This window comes from Podarcis erhardii (assembly GCF_964252035.2).
Source record: "Podarcis erhardii genome assembly, chromosome: 12".
NCBI lineage: Eukaryota > Metazoa > Chordata > Lepidosauria > Squamata > Lacertidae > Podarcis > Podarcis erhardii.
The window spans coordinates 2714853-2735133 of record NC_138513.1 but is presented as its reverse complement, the minus strand read 5'-3'; the positions used below and the strand labels follow the sequence as shown (position 1 = coordinate 2735133).

Genomic DNA, 20281 nt, shown 5'->3' with positions numbered 1-20281 from the left:
ACAAACTCATGTTCCTGGAAGCCTAATGACCTCCAGCTGCTCAGTGATTAGAGCGTTTCTGCTACCTTTTAACCCTTTGATAGCAACAGGTCGCAAGCTGGTTAGATTGGTCTCAACTAGGGCCAGGGCCTTTTCAGTACTGGCCCTGACTTGGTGGAATTTTCTCTGTCACAAGAGACCAGGGCCCTGCGGGACTTGACATCTTCCCGCAGGGCCTGCAAGACAGAGCTGTTCCGCCTGGCCTTTGGTTTGGACTCAGTCTGACCCTTATGTTTCCCTCCCTTTATGATTTTGATCTATGGGGCTGCATTTTAAATTGCATTTTAACCTGTATTTTAAATTGGTTTTCCCCCTATTATGTTTTTACTGTAATTTTACTGGTGCTGGCCATCCTGAGCCCGGCTCTGGCTGGGGAGGGCAGGGTATAAATAAAAAATGTTATTATTATTATTATTATTATTGGTCACAAAAGCGCCATTTGGTGTCGTAGAAATTTCCAACTAAATCAAGGCTGGGGGACCTCAGGCTTGTGGGAGGTTAAATGTGACCCAAATGTCTGCACACCATTGCTTCTGATCGTGCCCATTTTTGCCTCTCGGTCCACATGGTCCCTGGCAGGCTGCCCAGAAAGGAAGGTGGCCCTCAACCTGTAAAGGGCTCCCCGTCCCGGTCTAAAAATTTAATTCCAGTAACAGGAAGAAGTGGATTTGATGCCTCCAAAACAAGCCTGGCCATACAGAGATGGGATTGTTCTGGAGGAAGAACCACTTCTTTCAAACTGGCGAGGATTTGTAACTGGACTGGGCTGTGAGCTCCTTCCGTTATTTTATTTCCAGGGAACTGCTTGACTGGCCAAAGCTTGTAGGAGTCTCTTGGGCAGGAGGACGGGGGCCTCTAGATTGGACTACTGCAATGTGCTCTACGTGGGGCTCCCTTTGAAGGTAACCTGGAAACTACAATTAACCCAGAATGTGGCAGCAAGACTGGTGACTGGGAGCAGCCGCCGAGACCACATAACACCGGTCCTGAGAGATCTGCATTGGCTCCCAGTACGTTTCTGAGCACAATTCAAAGTGTTGGTGCTGACCTTTCAAGCCCTCAACGGCCTCGGTCCAGTAGACCTGAAGGAGCGTCTCCACCCCCATCATTCTGCCCGGACGCTGAGGTCCAGCTCCGAGGGCCTTCTGGCGGTTCCCTCATTGCGAGAAGTGAGGTTACAGGGAACCAGACAGAGGGCCTTCTCGGTAGTGGCACCCACCCTGTGGAACGCCCAGGAAATAAGGAAATAAGCAGCTATCTTCTTTTTAAAAGACATCTGAAGGCAGCCCTGTTTAGGGATGTTTTTAATATTTAATGCTGTATTGTTTTTAACACTTGACTGGGAGCCGCCCAGAGTGGCCGGGGAAACTCAGCCAGATGGGCGGGGTATAAATAATAAATTATATTATTATTATTATCGTTAGATGTTCTCTAACTTCCACAAGACCCAGAAGACAGCAATGGTCAAGTGTCAGCGGAGGGAGGGAGTTAGGAGGAGGTCAGCAGGGAAGTTAACTCTTTATTCAAGGAAACAAGGTCTACTCAGGAGGCGTGGCCTAGTGAGCACAGCAACTTGTCCCAGTAGATCTTGCCCCTATGAGGCAATTGTGGGGAGTGAAGGTCCCAACCTTCCCACAGCTGCCTAAATCCCCTCCTCTCCCTGGTCCCTCCCAAGCAATCTGAGACTTTGCCAATGCCCCTGTCTCTGCTGTTCACACCTCTTCTGGTTCAGGGAGACCAGAAGGATGGGTTGTTGGTCGCAGCAGGAGAGGGCGATTCCCTGGCTTCTTTGCTAGCCTGGCTCTTCTTTGCTTCTTGACCTCCCTACTTCCACTCTCCTTTGAGAGGCACAAATACAAGATGGGTGACGCCTGGCTTGAGAGCAGTACATGTGAAAAGGATCTAGGAGTCTTGGTTGACCACAAACTTGACATGAACCAACAGTGTGACACGGCAGCTAAAAAAGCCAATGCAATTCTGGGCTGCATCAATAGGAGTATAGCATCTAGATCAAGGGAAGTAATAGTGCCACTGTATTCTGCTCTGGTCAGACCTCACCTGGAGTACTGTGTCCAGTTCTGGGCACCACAGTTCTAGAAGGACACTGACAAACTGGAACGGGTCCAGAGGAGGGCAACCAAAATGGTCAAAGGCCTGGAAACGATGCCTTATGAGGAAGGGCTAAGGGAGCTGGGCATGTCTAGCCTGGAGAAGAGGAGGTTAAGGGGTGATATGATAGCCATGTTCAAATATATAAAAGGATGTCACATAGAGGAGGGAGAAAGGTTGTTTTCTGCTGCTCCAGAGAAGCAGACACGGAGCAATGGATCCAAACTACAAGAAAGAAGATTCCACCTAAACATTAGGAAGAACTTCCTGACAGTAAAAACAAAATAAAAAAATTCCTTCCAGTAGCACCTTAAAGACCAACTGAGTTAGTTCTAGGTATGAGCTTTCGTGTGCATGCACACTTCTTCAGATACCTGTATCTGAAGATACCTTCGTATCTGAAGAAGTGTGCATGCACACGAAAGCTCATACCTAGAACTAACTCAGTTGGTCTTTAAGGTGCTACTGGAAGGAATTTTTTTATTTTGTTTTGACCATGGCAGACCAACACGGCTACCTATCTGTTCCTGACAGTAAGAGCTGTTCGACAGTGGAATTTGCTGCCAAGGAGTGTGGTGGAGTCTCCTTCTTTGGAGGTCTTTAAACAGAGGCTTGACAACCATATGTCAGGAGTGCTCTGATGGTGTTTCCTGCTTGGCAGGGGGTTGGACTCGATGGCCCTTGTGGTCTCTTCCAACTCTATGATTCTATGATTCCTGCTTCGGCTTCTGCCTCTGATTCCGGACTGCTCTCTGCCACAGACTTCCTGCTCACTAAACCCTGTTGCCTCTTCAGCTTCTGACACCTTCTCCCCCCAGCCTGCTCCTTCTTCTTCCTCTGACTGCTCGTCATGCCCCCATGCCACTCCCCAGGCTCTGAACCTCCTTCCCTCGGGGGGTTCCCCAGCTGGTACCTCCCACTGTTCCGCTGCATCCAGCCGGTCCATGACATCAAGGGTCTAACAAACACCCCGAGGTTCTCACATTCCCCACCCCTTTTTGAGATCTAGTATACCTGAGAGAGCATCTCCACCCCCATCGTTCTGCCCAGACACTGAGGTCCAGCTCTGAGGGCCTTCTGGCGGTTCCCTCCCCGCGAGGAGCCAAGTTACAGGGAACCAGGCAGAGGGCCTTCTCGGTGGTGGCACCCGCCCTGTGGAACGCCCTCCCACCAGATGTCAAAGAGAAGAACAACTACCAGACTTTTAGAAGACATCTGAAGGCAGCCCTGTTTAGGGAAGCTTTTAATGTTTAACAGACTGCTGTATTTTGATACTTTGTTGGAGTCTGCCCAGAGTGGCTGGGGAGCCCAGCCAGATGGGCAGGATATAAATTATTATTATTATTATTATTATTATTATCAAACTCAAACTCGATTTGCCGTACTCCTGTTTGGCTTGCAAAGCAAGGAAGGAAGCCAGAAAACATAGCATACCCAGCTCTGCAGCTGAAACAATGGAAGCCTACAGCCCCAATCCCGACTTAGAGAACCAACCCAAAGTTACCTTGTATACAAATTCTTCCATTTTCTCCATTGCATGATGCGCCTGGAGAGGGAGGGTCAGCACACGAACCTCCTCCTCCTCTTCCTCCTGAGTTGCTGGGCATGGCTGGTCTTGAACCTAGGAGGAGGAGAACATCACACAGCCTGAGCAAAGGGCAAGGGGTCAGACTGAAAATGCTCTGGAATATTAAAGAGATATTCCAAACTCATGGGTTCCTTTCGGACCACCTGTTTATAGAGCGTTTGTCCTGACTGGTTTGCAGGGAACTTGGCAAAGCACACATTATCCCACATCTTACAGTACAACTTTCCCAGCAATTTCCTTATTATTATTATTTTAAAAACCTATTATTTTTTAAAAAAAACCTAGTGGGACTTGACATCTTTCCGCAGGGCCTGCAAGACAGAGCTGTTCCACCTGGCCTTTGGTTTGGACTTGGTCTGACCCTTATGTTTCCCTCCCCTTACGGTGAGGAGATTTCACCCCTCCCATATCCAAGAATCTGCTGATGTTCTCTGCTGATTCTCCAGAGAGGAGGGGCGGTTTTCTGCTCTCTACTTATTCCGCTCCAGCCTTACATCAGTGTCGGGGGGGGGGGGGGAGAGAGAGAGAGAGACACACTGAGTGTTAGAGAGAGATCGTGTGTATAGATAAGGTTGCTGCTAAGAGCAGCTGCAGACACTCATTGCAGTTCGGCATTTTCGTTTAGACCTCATTTAGCTCTGTATATAGTTGTGCATTATAGTTGTAGATAGAATAAAGAAGACATTCTACAGAGCTGCTCTCCGAGTCGTTTATGCTCTGCTATACTCTGCTGTACTCTGCTGTAGGATGACTGTCTTCTTGTGGAAGTGAATCAACTCTAAGCTGTGAGCCCACAGCACTTTGACCTGTTCCTGCCCAGAAGGTGGTCTCTGGAAGTGCTACCCAGTTCGCCTAGCCCATTCGGGGTTGAAGTGGATGAGTCCAGTTGGTGGCACTGGCTCAAGGGCGGTGCTGACATACGGTTTTGATCTATGGGCTACTATTAAAATGAGGCTGCATTTTAACCTGTATTTTAAATTGGGGTTCCCCCCCCCCTTTTTCCCCTTATAGTGGTACCTCGGGTTAAGAACTTAATTTCTTCCAGAGGTCCATTCTTAACCTGAAACTGTTCTTAACCTGAAGAACCACTTTCGCTAATGGGGCCTCCTGCTGCCGCCGCGCCACCAGAGCACGATTTCTGTTCTCGTCCTGAAGCAAAGTTCTTAACCTGAAGCACTATTTCTGGACAAAACAAATTCCTTCCAGTAGCACCTTAAAGACCAACTAAGTCAGTTCTTGGTATGAGCTTTCGTGTGCATGCACACTTCTTCAGATACCTGGAAGGAATTTGTTTTGTTTTGACTATGGCAGACCAACACTATTTCTGGGTTAGCGGAGTCTGTGACCTGAAGCATATGTAATCTGAAGTGTATGTAACCTGATGTACCCCTGTATTATGTTTTTACTGTGATTTTATTGGTGTTAGCTGCCCTGAGCCTGGCTCTGGCCAGGGATGGTGGGGTATAAATAAAATTTATTATTATTATTATTATTATTATTATTATTATTATTATTATTATTATGTGGGTCTGTGGGGAAGTGGGTTTCTTGCACAATACCTCCACAGCACAAGGTGAGATTTTATTTCCTGTGCTTCAGACTTAAGAGGCTTTTTATCAACCACACCAGCCCAGGAAATATGGATGTCAGGATTTATGCAGCATTTCTTTCCCTTATTGGTGATTGTTTGTTTGGTTTGTGTGTTTGTGTGTGTGTGCGTGTGCGTGTGCACGCGCAATACCCTGTTACTGCACTTTTGGGTTGTTAATAACGGAGATATCTAAATAAAACAGTAACAGCACAGCCTGAAATTGCTTGAAGCCCACTTGACACCAGAAAACATCTCCAGTTTTGTACAGAGCAGTATAGGAGGGCCACAGACAGACAGCAAGCACGGAGCGCATGGTAAGCAGCAGGAGAAGGCACAGCCATCAGAGAACTCCAGTCACCAAAAAGGAACCCCCTCTGTGACTGTCTGCACATGTAGCAAGACCAGTCTAACCCTGCTGCAGCCCTAATCCCAGATTTCCTTTGCAGAAAGGATTAAAGGTAACGGCATTTCCTCGTCTGCTGCTAAGAGGGCAACTCAAATTGGCAAACTCCGTTTCTCTCCCTGGCTGGGGCCCAGGAAACGAACTCGCATCCCGCCAAAGCAGAACAGAGGAGGGCAGGCACTCCTTTTCAGCCGCCCGTCTCCTACAAGGCGGGCTTCGGCGTAGGAGGCCTGTTCGCCAGCTCAAAGCTCTGCCTGCTGCGTTCTCAGCACAATGAGGGAAAAACAAGGCAGGTTTGCAGTTGCAAGGAGAAGTGGGACTGTGAGAGGAAGCGTAATTTTGGAGTTGCATCGCACAGGCAGTTCTGCAAATGGGCAAAGGGAGGAAGCTGGCAGCCTTGCAAAGCCTGGAGGCTCTCAGTCCAGCACTGCAGAAGACTCTGCGAAATCTATATATTTCAGCTGTGAGAAAATGCTGCAAGGGCCGCTTTTGCCCTGCGCGCGCACACATCCCCAGACCTGGAGCCCTCCAGATGTTTGGGACGAAGTCTCCCATCAGCCCCAGATGTGCTGGCCGAGCCCAAAACATCTGAAGGGCATCGGATTGTGGAAGAAGGGCCTATCTTAATCAAATGCCATTGAGCTCCTGCGTTTAATGCTAGTAATTCTACTGGTGTGTTCAAAGATTGGAATTGGATTGGGAAGACCTTCTCAGCCATGAAGGTCCCTGGATGCCCCTGGGCCGGTCACTTTCACCCATTCTAAACAATATTTTTAAAAGTTATATGCCAAGAGATGTGGATCCAGCACTGTGCAGAATCACAGCACCGATAGGCTAGGTGAAGGTCAAAACGAAGGAGCACATAAGCTGCCAAGATTACAGCTACAAAGCCGCTAATAGGATTCGCCAGTATATTTATGGTTGTTTGACAAAGACATGGAAAGAGCCTTAATGCCTAGAATGAAGACTGAGAGACTTGATTGGGCTCTGCTAACTATACTATCGCTGGCAAACTATCATTTTATGAAACCAAATTCCTTCTAGTAGCACCTTAGAGACCAACTAACCTATCTGAAGACGTGTGCATGCACACAAAAGCTCATACCAATAACAAACTTAGTTGGTCTCCAAGGTGCTACTGGAAGGATTTTATTTTATTTTTATTTTTTGTTTCGACTACGGCAGACCAACACGCCTACCTACCTGTAACTATCATTTTATGGTATCTTGGAAGCGGGGCTTTCTCTGGGGTAGGGACAACCTTCTGGAACTTTCTCTCCCTTGCCCCTTGCCAAATGGGAGGAACCAATGCGATTAACTTCAAATGACAACTAGAACGTCACCTGTTTTCTCTCTGTTTTCCATGACCCTCAATTGAGATGCTATGCTTTTGCCTTGCTGGGATTTTATTGTTTCATATGGCACTAGTGTCTTTTAGGAAGGGTGCACACCATATATTTAAAGTATACACAGAATAAATCCTGGGAACGGCTGTTTACTCCTCATAGAGCTACAATTCCCAGCACCCTTAACTACAGTTCCCAAGATGTCTGGGGAGGGGTGTACAGACATTGTGGTGTCCGGGTGTATATAACACAGAGACACACACAAACACCTCTATTATATTTGTTATCTTTTTGTAAACCACTTGCAGACTTTTCTGGTGACGAACAGCATATAAATACATGAAATAAAATGATGGATGTGTTCCCATCACAGATTCAGACACATCTCCTTGTAACAAGGAGCGGGGCTTGCGAAGACCCTGTTCCCCCTCCTCCGGCCTTATTTATTCCCAGTGGAACACACAAAGTTCCCTGGAAGTACAATGCTTAAATCCTGCCATGCTTGTATGAAGAAGAAGAAGAAGAAGAGGAGGAGTTTGGATTTTATATCCCGCTTTATCACTACCCTAGGGAGTCTCAAAGCTGCTCACAATCTCCTTTCCCTTCCTCCCCCACCACAAACACTCTGTGAGGTGAGTGGGGCTGAGAGACTTCAGAGAAGTGTGACTGGCCCAAGATCACCCAGCAGCTGCATCTGGAGGAGCAGGGAAGCGAACCCGGTTCCCCAGATTACGATCTACCGCTCTTAACCACTACACCACACTGGCTCTCTGGTTTATATATTTATATATGGTTCATATTTACTTATTTAGAAGGATTCGTAAATCACTTTAAGAGCAGTGTGCAAATAAAGCAGAAGATAAAGCAAAGCTAAAATCCACAGAACAGTAAAAAAACACACATGCCTAAACATCCATCATTACAAAGCAATAAAACCAGCAAAACTAATACAGGAAAAATTATTATTATTATTATTAGTAGTAGTAGTAGTAGTAGTAGTACTATTTCTCGATAGGCTTGTGGGTGGCAAGCAACTATAGCAATATAGCAAGAGCATTTGTCTAATGTCAGTAACTAAAAAGGTAAAGGAACGCTGACCATTAGGTCCAGTTGTGGCCGACTCTGGAGTTGCGGCGCTCATCTCGCTTTACTGGCCGAGGGAGCCGGCGTACAGCTTCCGGGTCATGCGGCCAGCATGAGTAAGCCGCTTCTGGCGAATCAGAGCAGCACACGGAAACACCGTTTACCTTCCCACTGGAGTGGTACCTATTTATCTACTTGTACTTTGTGCTTTTGAACTGCTAGGTGGGCAGGAGCAGGGACCGAGCAACAGGAGCTCACCCCGTCGTGGGGATTTGAACGACCGACCTTCTGATCGGCATGTCCTAGACTCTGTGGTTTAACCCACAGCGCTACCAGCGTCCCTATGTCAGTAACTGGGGCATGCTAAATTACGTGTGTTGACATGCAGCTAGAAGATCAACCTTAAAGGTATATCTTTACGGTCCAGTACAGTGGTACCTCGGGTTAAGTACTTAATTCGTTCTGGAGGTCCGTTCTTAACCTGAAACTGTTCTTAACCTGAAACACCACTTTAGTTAATGGGGCATCCTGCTGCTGCTGCTGCGCCGGAGCACGATTTCTGTTCTCATCCTGAAGCAAAGTTCTTAAGCTGAGGTACTATTTCTGGGTTAGCAGAGTCTGTAACCTGAAGCGTCTGTAACCCGAGGTACCACTGTATACCTGAAGGAGCGTCTCCACCCATCATTCTGCCCGGACACTGAGGTCCAGCGCCGAGGGCCTTCTGGCAGTTCCCTCCCTGCGAGAAGCCAAGTTACAAAGAACCAGGCAGAGTTCTACCTTCTTGGTAGTGGCGCCCGCCCTGTGGGACGCCCTCCCACCAGATGTCAAAGAGAAGAACAACTACCAGACTTTTAGAAGGCAGCCCTGTTTAGGGAAGCTTTTAATGGTTGATGCATAACTGTATTTTAATATTTTGTTGGAAGCCGCCCAGAGTGGCTGGGGAAACCCTGCCATATGGGCGGGGTATAAATAACAAATTATTATTATATTTTTATTATCATTACAAGCATATCCTCCCTTTTCTCCAGGGAGCTGAGGGTGGTGCATGCTTGGTCCCCGCCCTTCCCCATATTATTCACCCCACCACCCTGTAAGGCATTAATCTGAAAGTAGCTTTGCTTTAATGGGGTTTAGCATCTCTCTGGCAGGAAGCTTACTTACAATGGCCGAACTGGTTGCCGCTTGGTCTCCTTTCTCCTCTAAGAGGGGTCCGAGCTCAGCCAGCTCCAGAAGTTCCCTCTCCCTGCCATTAGCTGAAGGCCCATTTCCTTGGCTGGCAACTGAGGCTTTGCGGGACGACATTTGGGCAACGCAGACACAGGCCTCTTCCCCTTTCCGAAGTCAGGTGAACAGCAGGCACCCTGACGAAGACTCTCACTAGGAAGAAGAACAAGTTAATTTGTAAAACGGTCTGCTTCTGAAAAGAGGTGTTTTTCCCCCCTCCAGACACAAATTGGATGTTCCTCCTCAGAGAAGCTTGGAACACTTCCAGATTCTCCTCTTTCTTCATTAACTGAATAGAGCTGTCACCCAGTTAAAGGCATCTTAGCAGATTAATTGCACAAGTTTCGGTAAACCTAATCTGTATCACGGGGGTGGGGGAAAGCGCTGAAAGGTGGGGCAGGGAAATTATTTCAGCGATTGCGGAAGACTAATTTTTTTAAAATTTCATATTTGCATGCTGCTTTCCCAGCGACAACACTGAGCTCAAAGCAACTCACCATAACGACGAAACAACACTTCCATCAATATATCTGTCTCCAAAATCACAATGCCATGCAAGTGAAGCAAAAGCAGAACATTCAATAAGCAAGTAACGCAGATAAACGCAAGCTCAGAAAAATTCAGAAATGGCTTTTCAGAAATGGCTGCTGAGCAAAACCCAGTTCTCCTGGCACAATCTCCCTGGGAAGTGTGCCTATATCACAGCAGATTGAAAGATGCATTCACTGTGTGAGATAGGAAGGATATTCCATCTAGGTTACTGCACTTAAGGGTCATTTCAAGCAGTTAAAACACTCACTCTGCTTTACAGCCCAGTACACGGGTGGCGCTGTGGGTAAAGCGCCTAGGACTTGTCGACCGCATGGTCGGCGGTTTGAATCCCCGCGGCGGAGTGCGCTCCCGTCGTTCGGTCCCAGCGCCTGCCAACCTAGCAGTTCGAAAGCACCCTCGGGTGCAAGTAGATAAATAGGGACCGCTTACCAGCGGGAAGGTAAACGGCGTTCCATGTGCTGCGCTGGCTTGCCAGATGCAGCTTGTCACGCTGGCCAGGTGACCCGGAAGTGTCTGCGGACAGCGCTGGCTCCTGGCCTATAGAGTGAGATGAGCGCACAACCCTAGAGTCTGGCAAGACTGGCCCGTATGGGCAGGGGTACCTTTACCTTTACACTTCTTAAAAAATAAAGAATGGATCAAAAATTTTAAAATTGATTTGTTGGACTTGGTTAAATAAAACAATGGGGGTCTTATTACTGAATTTGCTAGTCTACTTCTCTGCTTTGGGGGATTTCCCTAACTATTAAGCTGTTTTTACAATGGCTTAGAAATTAGCCTTCGCCAACTCCTTTGATGTGTTTTCATGTCACGCGCCCCATCAAGTGTGCAATTTTTATGAATTAAAATAGTGTGTGTATACACACACACCTTGTAGGAGGGCAAAACTCCTACCAGGGGCTGCTCAAAAAGGATGGAGGCCCAACTAGCACTAATATTATGTTCTAAAAGCGTGAATCAGAAGTCCATTACTGAGGAACAATGTCCTCCAAACAACAATAATTTGGCAACCTCGCTGAATGAATGGTGCCTGCAACTACACAGGCGTATTCCAAAATGAGATTTCAAAGAGCTGTGGTTCAAAGCCATTCAGAGAGAGAGAGAAGAACCCACAAAAGACCTTGCAAAATTCTTTAAAATTAAGCTGCGTTTTGCCCTCAATTTTAGGCGAACCGACATGATTCATCTAAGGGTGATGAATTTCTTTCCGCAGGGCCTGTAAGACAGAGTTGTTCTGCCTGGCCATTGGCCTGGAGCCAATTTGATTCCCTCCCTCTCTTTCTTTTTTCTTTTCCTTCTCCTCCTGAGATGAGGCTACATTTTAATATTTTAATGTTTCAATATTTTAATGTTGTATTTTAATTTTGTTTTTAAGTTGTAATCATTCAACTTGTTTTTATTACTGCTTGTAAGCCGCTCTGAGCCCAGCCTTGGCTGGGGAGGGCGGGGTATAAATAAAAATTATTATTATTATTAAGGGTGGACAAGGAAAGCAATTTGTTCCATATCTTGGGGGGGGGGGAGAGTCCGCAAATGCCAGTTGATCAAAAAGAAAGCCACAGAAATGAAGAGATGGGTCAAAATCCCTGTTTGCATGAGTGTAAGTGGTTATGTTCACAAACGTGGAGGAGACATGTAAATTCTCATCAACTACAACCGCTTATGGTGGGGTTGGGGAAGCTATGACATTCCAGATGCTGAAGGACTCCAACATCCATCACCCCTGACCATGGGCCGTGCTGACTAGGGCTGATGGGAGTTGTAGTTCCAAAACTGGAAGGCTACAATTTCCACACCCTGGCCGTACAGGGACATAGGAAGCTGTACCGGCCGTAAGTGAAAATAAATTTGCAAGAATTGTTTTTTAAAAGATGATGAAGGCTCCGGGAGGAGGATGGTGTGACAATACCCCACTCAACTCCTGGACTTAGAAGTTCCTCCCCACTCCCCACAACGGTGGACTACCAAGCAACCAGGAAGCATCAGGTCAGGGGTGGGCAAGGGTTACCTTGCCTGGGCCGGTTCACTCCAGCAGAGATCCCTCCATGGGCCGGATCGGCGCCTGCGCAGACGCAATTTCCAGTGTGTGCTCTGACGCGATTTCTGGCACTGCAGAAGCGAGTCCCCATGTTGTGTTGCACCTGTTTAGCGCAGTGCGCGGGGACTCGCCGAACCGGCGCCTCGGTTCAGGGGCAGCTCATCGGCCGGTTAAACGCCCCCCATAGGCCGCTTGTGGCCCATGGGCCTGTGGATATTTCACCCCAACCCACTGCGACAATCTCCTGACAATGTTTTCAGAAAGGAGGGGGCGGAATCTGCTCATCGCTTCTTCCACCTCTGCCTGACTCTGTAGGAGTCTGAGTGTTATCTGTGTAGAGATAATATGACTGCATAAGCAACTGTAACACTCATGCAGTCCAGTAGGCTCCTTTAAAGGTAAAGGGACCCCTGAGCGGTATGTCCAGTCGCGGACGACTCTGGGGTTGCGGCGCTCATCTCACTTTATTGGCCGAGGGAGCCGGCGTACAGCTTCCGGGTCATGCGACCAGCATGACTAAGCTGCTTCTGGCGAACCAGAGCAGCGCACGGAAACGCTGTTTACCTTCTCGCTGGAGCTGTACCTATTTATCTACTTGCACTCTGACGTGCTTTCGAACTGCTAGGTTGACAGGAGCAGGGACCGAGCAACGGGAGCTCACCCCGGCGTGGGGATTCGAACCGCCGACCTTCTGATGGGCAAGTCCTAGGCTCTGTGGTTTAACCCACAGCACCATCCGCGTCCCACCAAACTAAACTAGCCTCCTTTAGCCTTTAGTTTAATTTAGTTTGCAGTAGCTGTAATAGAATGAAGAAGTTAAGATTCAGAGCCGTCGTTCGTGTAGTTCATACTCTGCTGACGTTGGTGCTCACAGCTCAAAGTTCTGAGTCTGTTGCACTTAGACCTGCTCTCCCGCAGTGGAAGGTCTCTGGAAGGGCTTCCTAGCTCAGTCGGGGCTGAAGAGGTTGAGCCCAGTCGTTGGCACAGGCTCAAAGGCGAAGCTGACAGGGCCTTAGGCTGCTGACCCCTCCATCAGGTGTTGTGGTCTCTAGAGAGCACGGATGGCATCTTCTCACCTGGGCAGCTTGGCAGCCTGCAGCTCCTGATTCTTCCTGGCAGAAGAGCTGGCTGGTGAAGGCTCCTGGGAGCAAGGGGAGGAAGGCAAGGCAAATGTCCTCTTCCCAAGGCTTGCTTTGATGTCAACACTGCTTCCGAGTCTGTGCCAACTACTAAAACGCCTCTACTAAAATGCACTGATTAACCTGAAGTTAGAGAACTGCTGGAGCCCTGGCAAAACCTACAGCAGACAAATATGCGTTTCACATTCAGGGATGGGAGAGAGGCAATAACCCTACGGCTTTTGAGGCCCTCGGAGGACCCATCAGATTCATAATCCAACCCCTGTCAATTATTTGCTAAATTGTGCAGCTTCAAAGAGGACATTTAACCTCACTCCCTCAAAAGAAAACAACATTGCATTCATGCTGTTGAGGAGAACCTAGTTTAAATACAGGCAGGAAGCGTTAAAGAGAATCTTAAGGGAGGCTGAGGAAAGGATTTATTACCTTTGGAGTTGTTGCACTTTGCAGGAAACTGGCTCACAGCTCCACCCAACTTGACATTCCAGCTCTGCAAAGCCTAGAAGCAGGATTTTCAAGGGATTAGATGTGCACACTTTTGCTCTCTGATGCAGGAAAAGCTTGTCTGGCGTTTGCCCAACTGTGCTTAGGTGTTGCGCAGCTTCTGCTCATTTGCAAAACTCCCTTCCTTCCTATTTCGTTTACTTCCTTACTATTTCTAACGCTGCAGTTTCATTATTCCGGCAGTCCAAATAATTACCCTTTGGGTAAACTTTAGGAAGCTTACAGAGAATGTTTTGATCCAGACTTTTCTCTTTCTTTCTCATCTCACTTTTTACTATAAGAGGGGTTAGCTGTTTTAAACAAAATTGTGCCAACACCCAATGTCACAAGCGCAAAATTTATGCATCACAAACATGTATATGCAATACATGCCCATGAATTACCATTATTAATAATCATTTTATATATAGTGATGTATATAAGCAGTGTAAAGGTAAAGGTAAAGGGACCCCTGACCATTAGGTCCAGTTGAGACCGACTCTGACGCGCTCATCTAGCTCTATAGGCTGAGAGAGCCGGCGTTTGTCCGCAGACAGCTTCCGGGTCATGTGGCCAGCATGACTAAGCTGCTTCTGGTGAACCAGAGCAGCGCACGGAAACGCCGTTTACCTTCCCGCCCGAGCGGTACCTACTTATCTACTTGTACTTTGACATGCTTTCGAACTGCTAGGTTGGCAGGAGCAGGGACTGAGCAACGGGAGCTCACCCAGTCGTGGGGATTCGAACCGCCGACCTTCTGATCGGCAAGTCCCAGGCTCTGTGGTTTAACCCACAGCGCCACCTGCGTCCCCCCTTAATATAAGCAGTGTACTTATACGCAAAATGGGGGGGATGCAGTTTAAAACACAGATCACAATAACATTTACAACATATATGGATGCGTAACACCAGAAATTATCATTCATTTAAAGATTAAGTTTAGTGTAGCAGTTCACATGTTGGACTGGGACCTGGGAGACGAGGGTTCAAATCCCCACACAGGCATGAAGCTCACTGGATGTCCTTGGGCCAAGTCACTGCTTCTCAGCCTAACATTGTCTCACACTGGCCGGGGCATTTTCTCAGCACTCTCCTTATTGCATGAAGTCTTATCTTGTGGGAGTGGGGAGACAGCTTTGTTGCACAAGACCTCTCAAGCGATTTGAATTGTGCAGCCAGAGCTTACCCCCAAACAGTGGCAGTCTGGAAGTGCCCACAGATTCCCCAGCTAAGCTTGGCAACGGTGGCAGGAACAAAAGGGGCCTTCTTAGACTTGAGGAATATTGCCCTTTGAAACCACCTCCCACAATACGTTGGATGCTTGCAAAAGGCATCTCATTCACAATCATTACCAAACTTCCACTTCCTGAGGCACAACTGCTGTGGGGGTAGCAAAAGTGCGTTCTAGGAGCAACGCTCAGCTCACGCAGAGCCCAGCAAGCCTGGATTCACGGTTTCCACAGAAAAACTGACTAAATAGTAAAAAACAACCAACTCTATGGAAAGAGTAGACTCTGATTAAATTGGGGCAGGCGGAGGATACGGGGTGGCATTTTTGATATGGGATGTTGTGTGGACTCTGTACAAAAAGCCAGCGACCTCACAACATCACTTCCACAGCTGCCACGTAGAAGCACTCCCAGAATCCTCAACAGCAGCTTTTAAATTTTCATCGTTTAGGAATATCCTTCCACATCAGTTGGCAGCCAAAATATTTGTGGCATGTTGATAGAGGATTGGGGGGGGGGTCGTCTATTTTAGGACACACAAGAGACTCGGGTGGCGCTGTGGGTTAAACCACAGAGGCTAGGACTTGCCGATCAGAAGGTCAGCAGTTCGAATCTCCGTGATGGGGTGAGCTCCCATTGCTTGGTCCCTGCTCCTGCCAACCTAGCAGTTCAAAAGCACATCAAAGTGCAAGTAGATAAATAGGTACTGCTCTGGCGGGACGGTAAACGGCGTTTCCGTGCGCTGCTCTGGTTCGTCGGAAGTGGCTTAGTCATGCTGGCCACATGACCCAGAAGCTGTACGCCGGCTCCTTTGGCCAATAAAGCGAGATGAGCGCGCAACCCCAGAGTTGGTCACGACTGGACCTAATGGTCAGAGGTCCTTTACCTTTACCTATTTTAGGACACACACCGGCCAGGCCAGTTGAGTCTCAGTGTGTGAACAATTGTAGAAGACACACAAGCAGGTTCCCCCGTGGCTGTGCATTACAATGGAAAAGGCAATAATGGAACGCAAGGTAATCTTCAAGTGTGTTTGTTCTTCATTTAAAAAATCTAACCATAGAGCCAGCATGGACCATCTTAATGCAACTTCTTTTGATCACCGGAGCATTCTTAGAGACTTTCTCTTTGCTAAACAAAAATATTAGCTCACTGAGATCACTGGCATACCGTCCCTGAAAGGTTGCAACCCTGAAGATGAACAGAAACTTGCAAGGTGTGTGGGGCTCACTCTCCCTTTGCAGGACAGTTTGAGATCCAACGTAGTAAACGGACTCATTCTCTGCCAGCCATTCGACCAACCTACACCAAGGGGATCCAACTTGGTGCCCTCCCAGGGTTGTTGGACTACAACTCCCATCAGCCCCACTCAGCACAGCTAACGGTCAGGAATGATGGGAGTTGTAGTCCAGCAACGCTTGGAGGGCACCATGGTGCCTACCTCTGGCTTACACTGACTGGTCACAGCTCTCCAGGACTGCTGGGGATTGAACCTTCAACCTTCTGCACTTTGCCTCTGAACAACAGCCTTGATCACCAAAGACAAGTAAAGCTGTTTGCTCCATATGCCTCCAGTCTGGAGCCAGGAGTTAGCTTTGGCTCACGGCCTGCACCCAACAAGCTCAAACAAATAGCAGGCTTCCACTTCTGTTTGGGATCGGGGCTATCCCTCCTCCTCCTCCTGCACACCCGAAAGAATTTGAGATCCTGCCGTGAGAGGGGCAAGTGAGATGGCCAAATCCTGACCCCGAATCACCCTGCATGCCTCTTTAAAGGAAAAACATTCTCTTCTCCAGCAATAGATTCAGGAAACGCTGTTAGAGCACAGCTAATAGCTGGTTCCTTTTCCACAGAAGAGCTTTAAAGAAAACAGCCTCTATTGCGAAAGAAAACAACTGGTAACACAGCTTGCTGGATTATGAAGTGTAGTCTTGCAAAGCCACTGGAAGGCAGGAGTAGCCAGCAGCAAAAGGTAGAACTGTCAAGTCCTCCTTTCCTCTAGCACTGTGTAAGAACTTAAGAAGGAAAGAAGAGCCTGGCCTGTAGACTGTAGATAAGATGTGTGAGGGGGGCGGAGTTACTGGAGGGCATTTAAGCTTGGAATCAAATCATTCCCTTTGGTAATTAATAGGAGTTTGCAAGAATACAGAAAGCTGTTGGGATCACAATACCCCCAACCACCACCCTCAGCAGGTCAGAAACATGCCAAGCCACTCCTGGCTGGAGCAGTTTCTGCCACTATAAGCTCTTTATCCCCAGGATTAAACCTAGACAGGAAGCAAAAGGCAAGGAAATATGGGCATCTGTGGACTGTGCGAGTGACCAAAGAGTAGGTGAGAGAAGAGAGGCTGCTGTCTATGGGGCAATAATAATAATAATAATTTTAAATTTATATACCACTCTGCATCTGAAGATCACAGGGCAGTTTATCAACATAAAACAACTTGACTGATAGAATCATAAAATCTGAGAGTTGGAAGGGACCCCAAAGGTCATTTAGTCCAACCCCCTGCAATGCAGGAATCTCAGCTAAAGCATCCATGACAGGTGACCAACCAACCTCTATTTAAAAACCTCCAAGGAAGGAGTGTCCACAAGAGTCCGTTCCACTGCCAAACAGCTCCTACTAACAGAAAGTTTTTCCTGAATGTTTAGTTAGAATCTCCTTTCTTAATTTGAGTCCAGAAAACAAGCATGCTCTTAAAATAGAGTACTTAAAATAATAATAAAAAAAAAACCCACAGAGTACAGCCCTTCAGAAACAAGAGATACTTTTGAAGCTGGCTCATTTTGCTATTTATTTCATTAGCTGTCACCCGGAGGAGCCCAGGAGCTCCTCACGCACTCCTTTATTGGCCGCTAATATTTCCTGCCTCGTACACACCGTGACTGCATCTTGCTTTGTGCATGAAGATATATGTGTGTGTGTATGTGTGTGTGTGTTTATTTATTGAATTTATTTATATACCGCCCTATACCTGGAGGTCTTAGGGCAGTTCACATACATTTTGAACTATGGCAACCCTAGTAGTGTCATCACTAACGGAACTGGGAAATATACTATAGTAATAGTAACGATCTAAACTTACAAATTACTTTTGGCTGAAGCAGGGGTAGCCAATGTTGTGCCCCCAGATATTGCATCATCTGTGTGTGGGTGTGTACACAATGCTTTTTTTCCAAACAACTGTTCAGGGGTATTCTCATTTTGTCTCAAGAAAACCACCATTTTATAGTTCAAATCGGGGGAAATAAATACACAAAAGCACAAAGATTCACAAAATGCTTAGAGGTATGTGTACTCCTGCGTCCCCCCAGGAAAAAAGTAGTGTGTGTGTGTGTGTGTGTGTGTGTACACACACACACACACACACACACACACTGTAGCCCGGCTTCGGCTGGGGAGGGCGGGATATAAATAAAATTATGATTATTATTATGATTATTATATGTGTGTGTGTGTGTGTGTGTGTGTGTATATACACATATAAATAATATCATATACAGTGGTACCTTGGGTCAAGTACTTAGTTCGTTCTGGAGGTCTGTTGTTAACCTGAAACTGTTCTTAACCTGAAGCACCACTTTAGCTAATGGGGCCTCCTGATGCTGCCGCATCGCCGGAGCACGATTTCTGTTCTTATCCCAAGGTACTATTTCTGGGTTAGCGGAGCCTGTAACCTGAAGTGTCTGTAACCTGCAGCGTATGTAACCCAAGGTATCACTGTGTGTGTGTGTGTGTGTGTGTATATGTGTGTATATATATATGTGTGTGTGTGTGTGTGTGTGTGTTTATATATATATATGTGTGTGTGTGTGTGTGTGTGTGTGTGTGTGTGTTTATATATATATATATGTGTGTGTGTGTGTGTGTTTATATATATATATATGTGTGTGTGTGTGTGTGTGTTTATATATATATATATATATATGTGTGTGTGTGTGTGTGTTTATATATATGTGTGTGTGTGTGTGTGTGTGTGTGTGTGTTTATATATATATATATATGTGTGTGTTTATATATATATATATGTGTGTGTGTGTGTGTGTGTGTTTATATATATATATATATGTGTGTGCGCGCGCGCATATATATATGCGCAGTTTTCTTGAGAAGATGGCTGTACTGTACTTAGTTGTGCTCTGGCTTGGCTTCGTGTATAGGGGCGAGCTGTGGTTTTGTGGCTTGTGTCAGCCAGGTCTGTGTAGGGATTGCAGGGGGGTGCAGCATCCGGAGGTGCCACCATGGATTGGCTACTGGATGGTGTCTGTAATTCATCTGTGGAGAGGGTCTGGGTTTGGGTCTGGTGTGGTTGATTGGTGTTGGCGTTCTGTGTGCCTCTGGATCTGGTGTCAGTTTTTGTGGGGAGGGCTAATTTCCAGATGTCTGGCAAGCGGGATGTGTCGTCACGCTTGTTCATGTTGTGAGATAGAGAAACACCCTCCAGTAGCCAATCCATGGTGGCACCTCCGGATGCTGTAAGTACAGTACAGCCATCTTCTCAAGAAAACTCTTCACAAAGTTCAAGAGGTCAAGACACAAAGACTTTAACAACTAATCCACACCTAATGACCCACCTAAGTGGTACTCAGGATATCACTCAAGAAATCACTCAAGATATCTCTCAAGTAATTAAGGAACAAAAGAAGAAAAGGCACACTAGCCTGGGAACTTCCTCTCTGCCCAGAACATTGGAGGCTATACACCACACCCCCTCTACAGTATTTATAGGAACTCAAACACTGAGATCCTGCTCTGTTCCAGTAACAAGAAGCCGAAAGCACCAGCCTGAAGATGACGAGTGAGACCTCGTCAAAACGTCGCCTAGACACCCCAACTTTTACACGGGAAGACACCCGAGGACACCAAAACCTGCATTCCTGTACCCGTGAAAATCTACGAAAGCATATGTATATGTGTATATATATATATATATATACACACACACACACACATATATATATGAGAATATATATAATATCCTACATAATAAAACTGGACTAAGCCTTCTCCGCCGAACACTGCCCTTGGGAAGCCGGTCTCCAACAGGCCTCGGAGGCTGCCTGCCTGTTGCTGACAGGACCCCGCCCTCAGGCCAGCTGCCCCCTTCGGACATAGCTGCATATACTGCTGCGTATCCTGGGCTATGGAGAGTAGATGGCTCTTTTCTCTCAGCAGCTTCTCCGAGGCCTCCTCCTCTCCCCCCCCCCGCCCACCTCTCGCTTACCGGACGACCCTTGCAGCTACATCCCGCGGAGGAGGCGGAAGAGGCCCGGCCAGCCGCCTGAGGAGACTCGCCTCCCTCCCTCGCTCGCTGCCAGAAGAAGAAGAAGGAGAGGAAGAGCGGCCGCAGCGGCGCCGGAAGTAGCCCTCAGCTCAGAGAGGCCCGCTTCCGGTAGGGAGAGAGAGCGTCACGTGCTTTCCTCCCTCACTTCCGGATGGTGAAGGGGGAGGGG

The 20281-nt window shown here is 47.4% G+C and overlaps 1 protein-coding gene and 1 long non-coding RNA gene across 4 annotated transcripts in view; both read right to left on the bottom strand.

Annotated features, from left to right (window-relative positions):
* Positions 1 to 9547, bottom strand: part of LOC309326010 (adiponectin receptor protein 1) — a 30528-nt gene extending 20981 nt beyond the window's left edge. The window contains exons 1-2 of the mRNA XM_081834514.1: positions 9321 to 9547; positions 3653 to 3769 (exon numbers count right to left, since the gene is read on the bottom strand). Of these exons, the coding sequence (XP_081690640.1) occupies positions 3653 to 3769; positions 9321 to 9461 (258 nt within the window). The 5' untranslated portion in view covers positions 9462 to 9547. The remainder of the gene's footprint in view (positions 1 to 3652; positions 3770 to 9320) is intronic.
* Positions 9548 to 11426: 1879 nt separating this feature from the next.
* LOC309326071 lies at positions 11427 to 20239 on the bottom strand. Of its 3 annotated transcripts, none has more exons than XR_014150095.1 (4): positions 20053 to 20239; positions 13539 to 13611; positions 13050 to 13260; positions 11427 to 12303 (listed from the first exon to the last, which is right to left on the bottom strand). It is a non-coding gene; the product is annotated as an uncharacterized lncRNA (long non-coding RNA). The 3 variants fall into 3 exon arrangements; XR_014150096.1 differs by having other exon boundaries at positions 11428 to 12303; positions 13050 to 13211; positions 20053 to 20237; XR_014150097.1 differs by lacking the exon at positions 13050 to 13260 and having other exon boundaries at positions 11428 to 12303; positions 20053 to 20228.
* Positions 20240 to 20281: the final 42 nt, after the last annotated feature.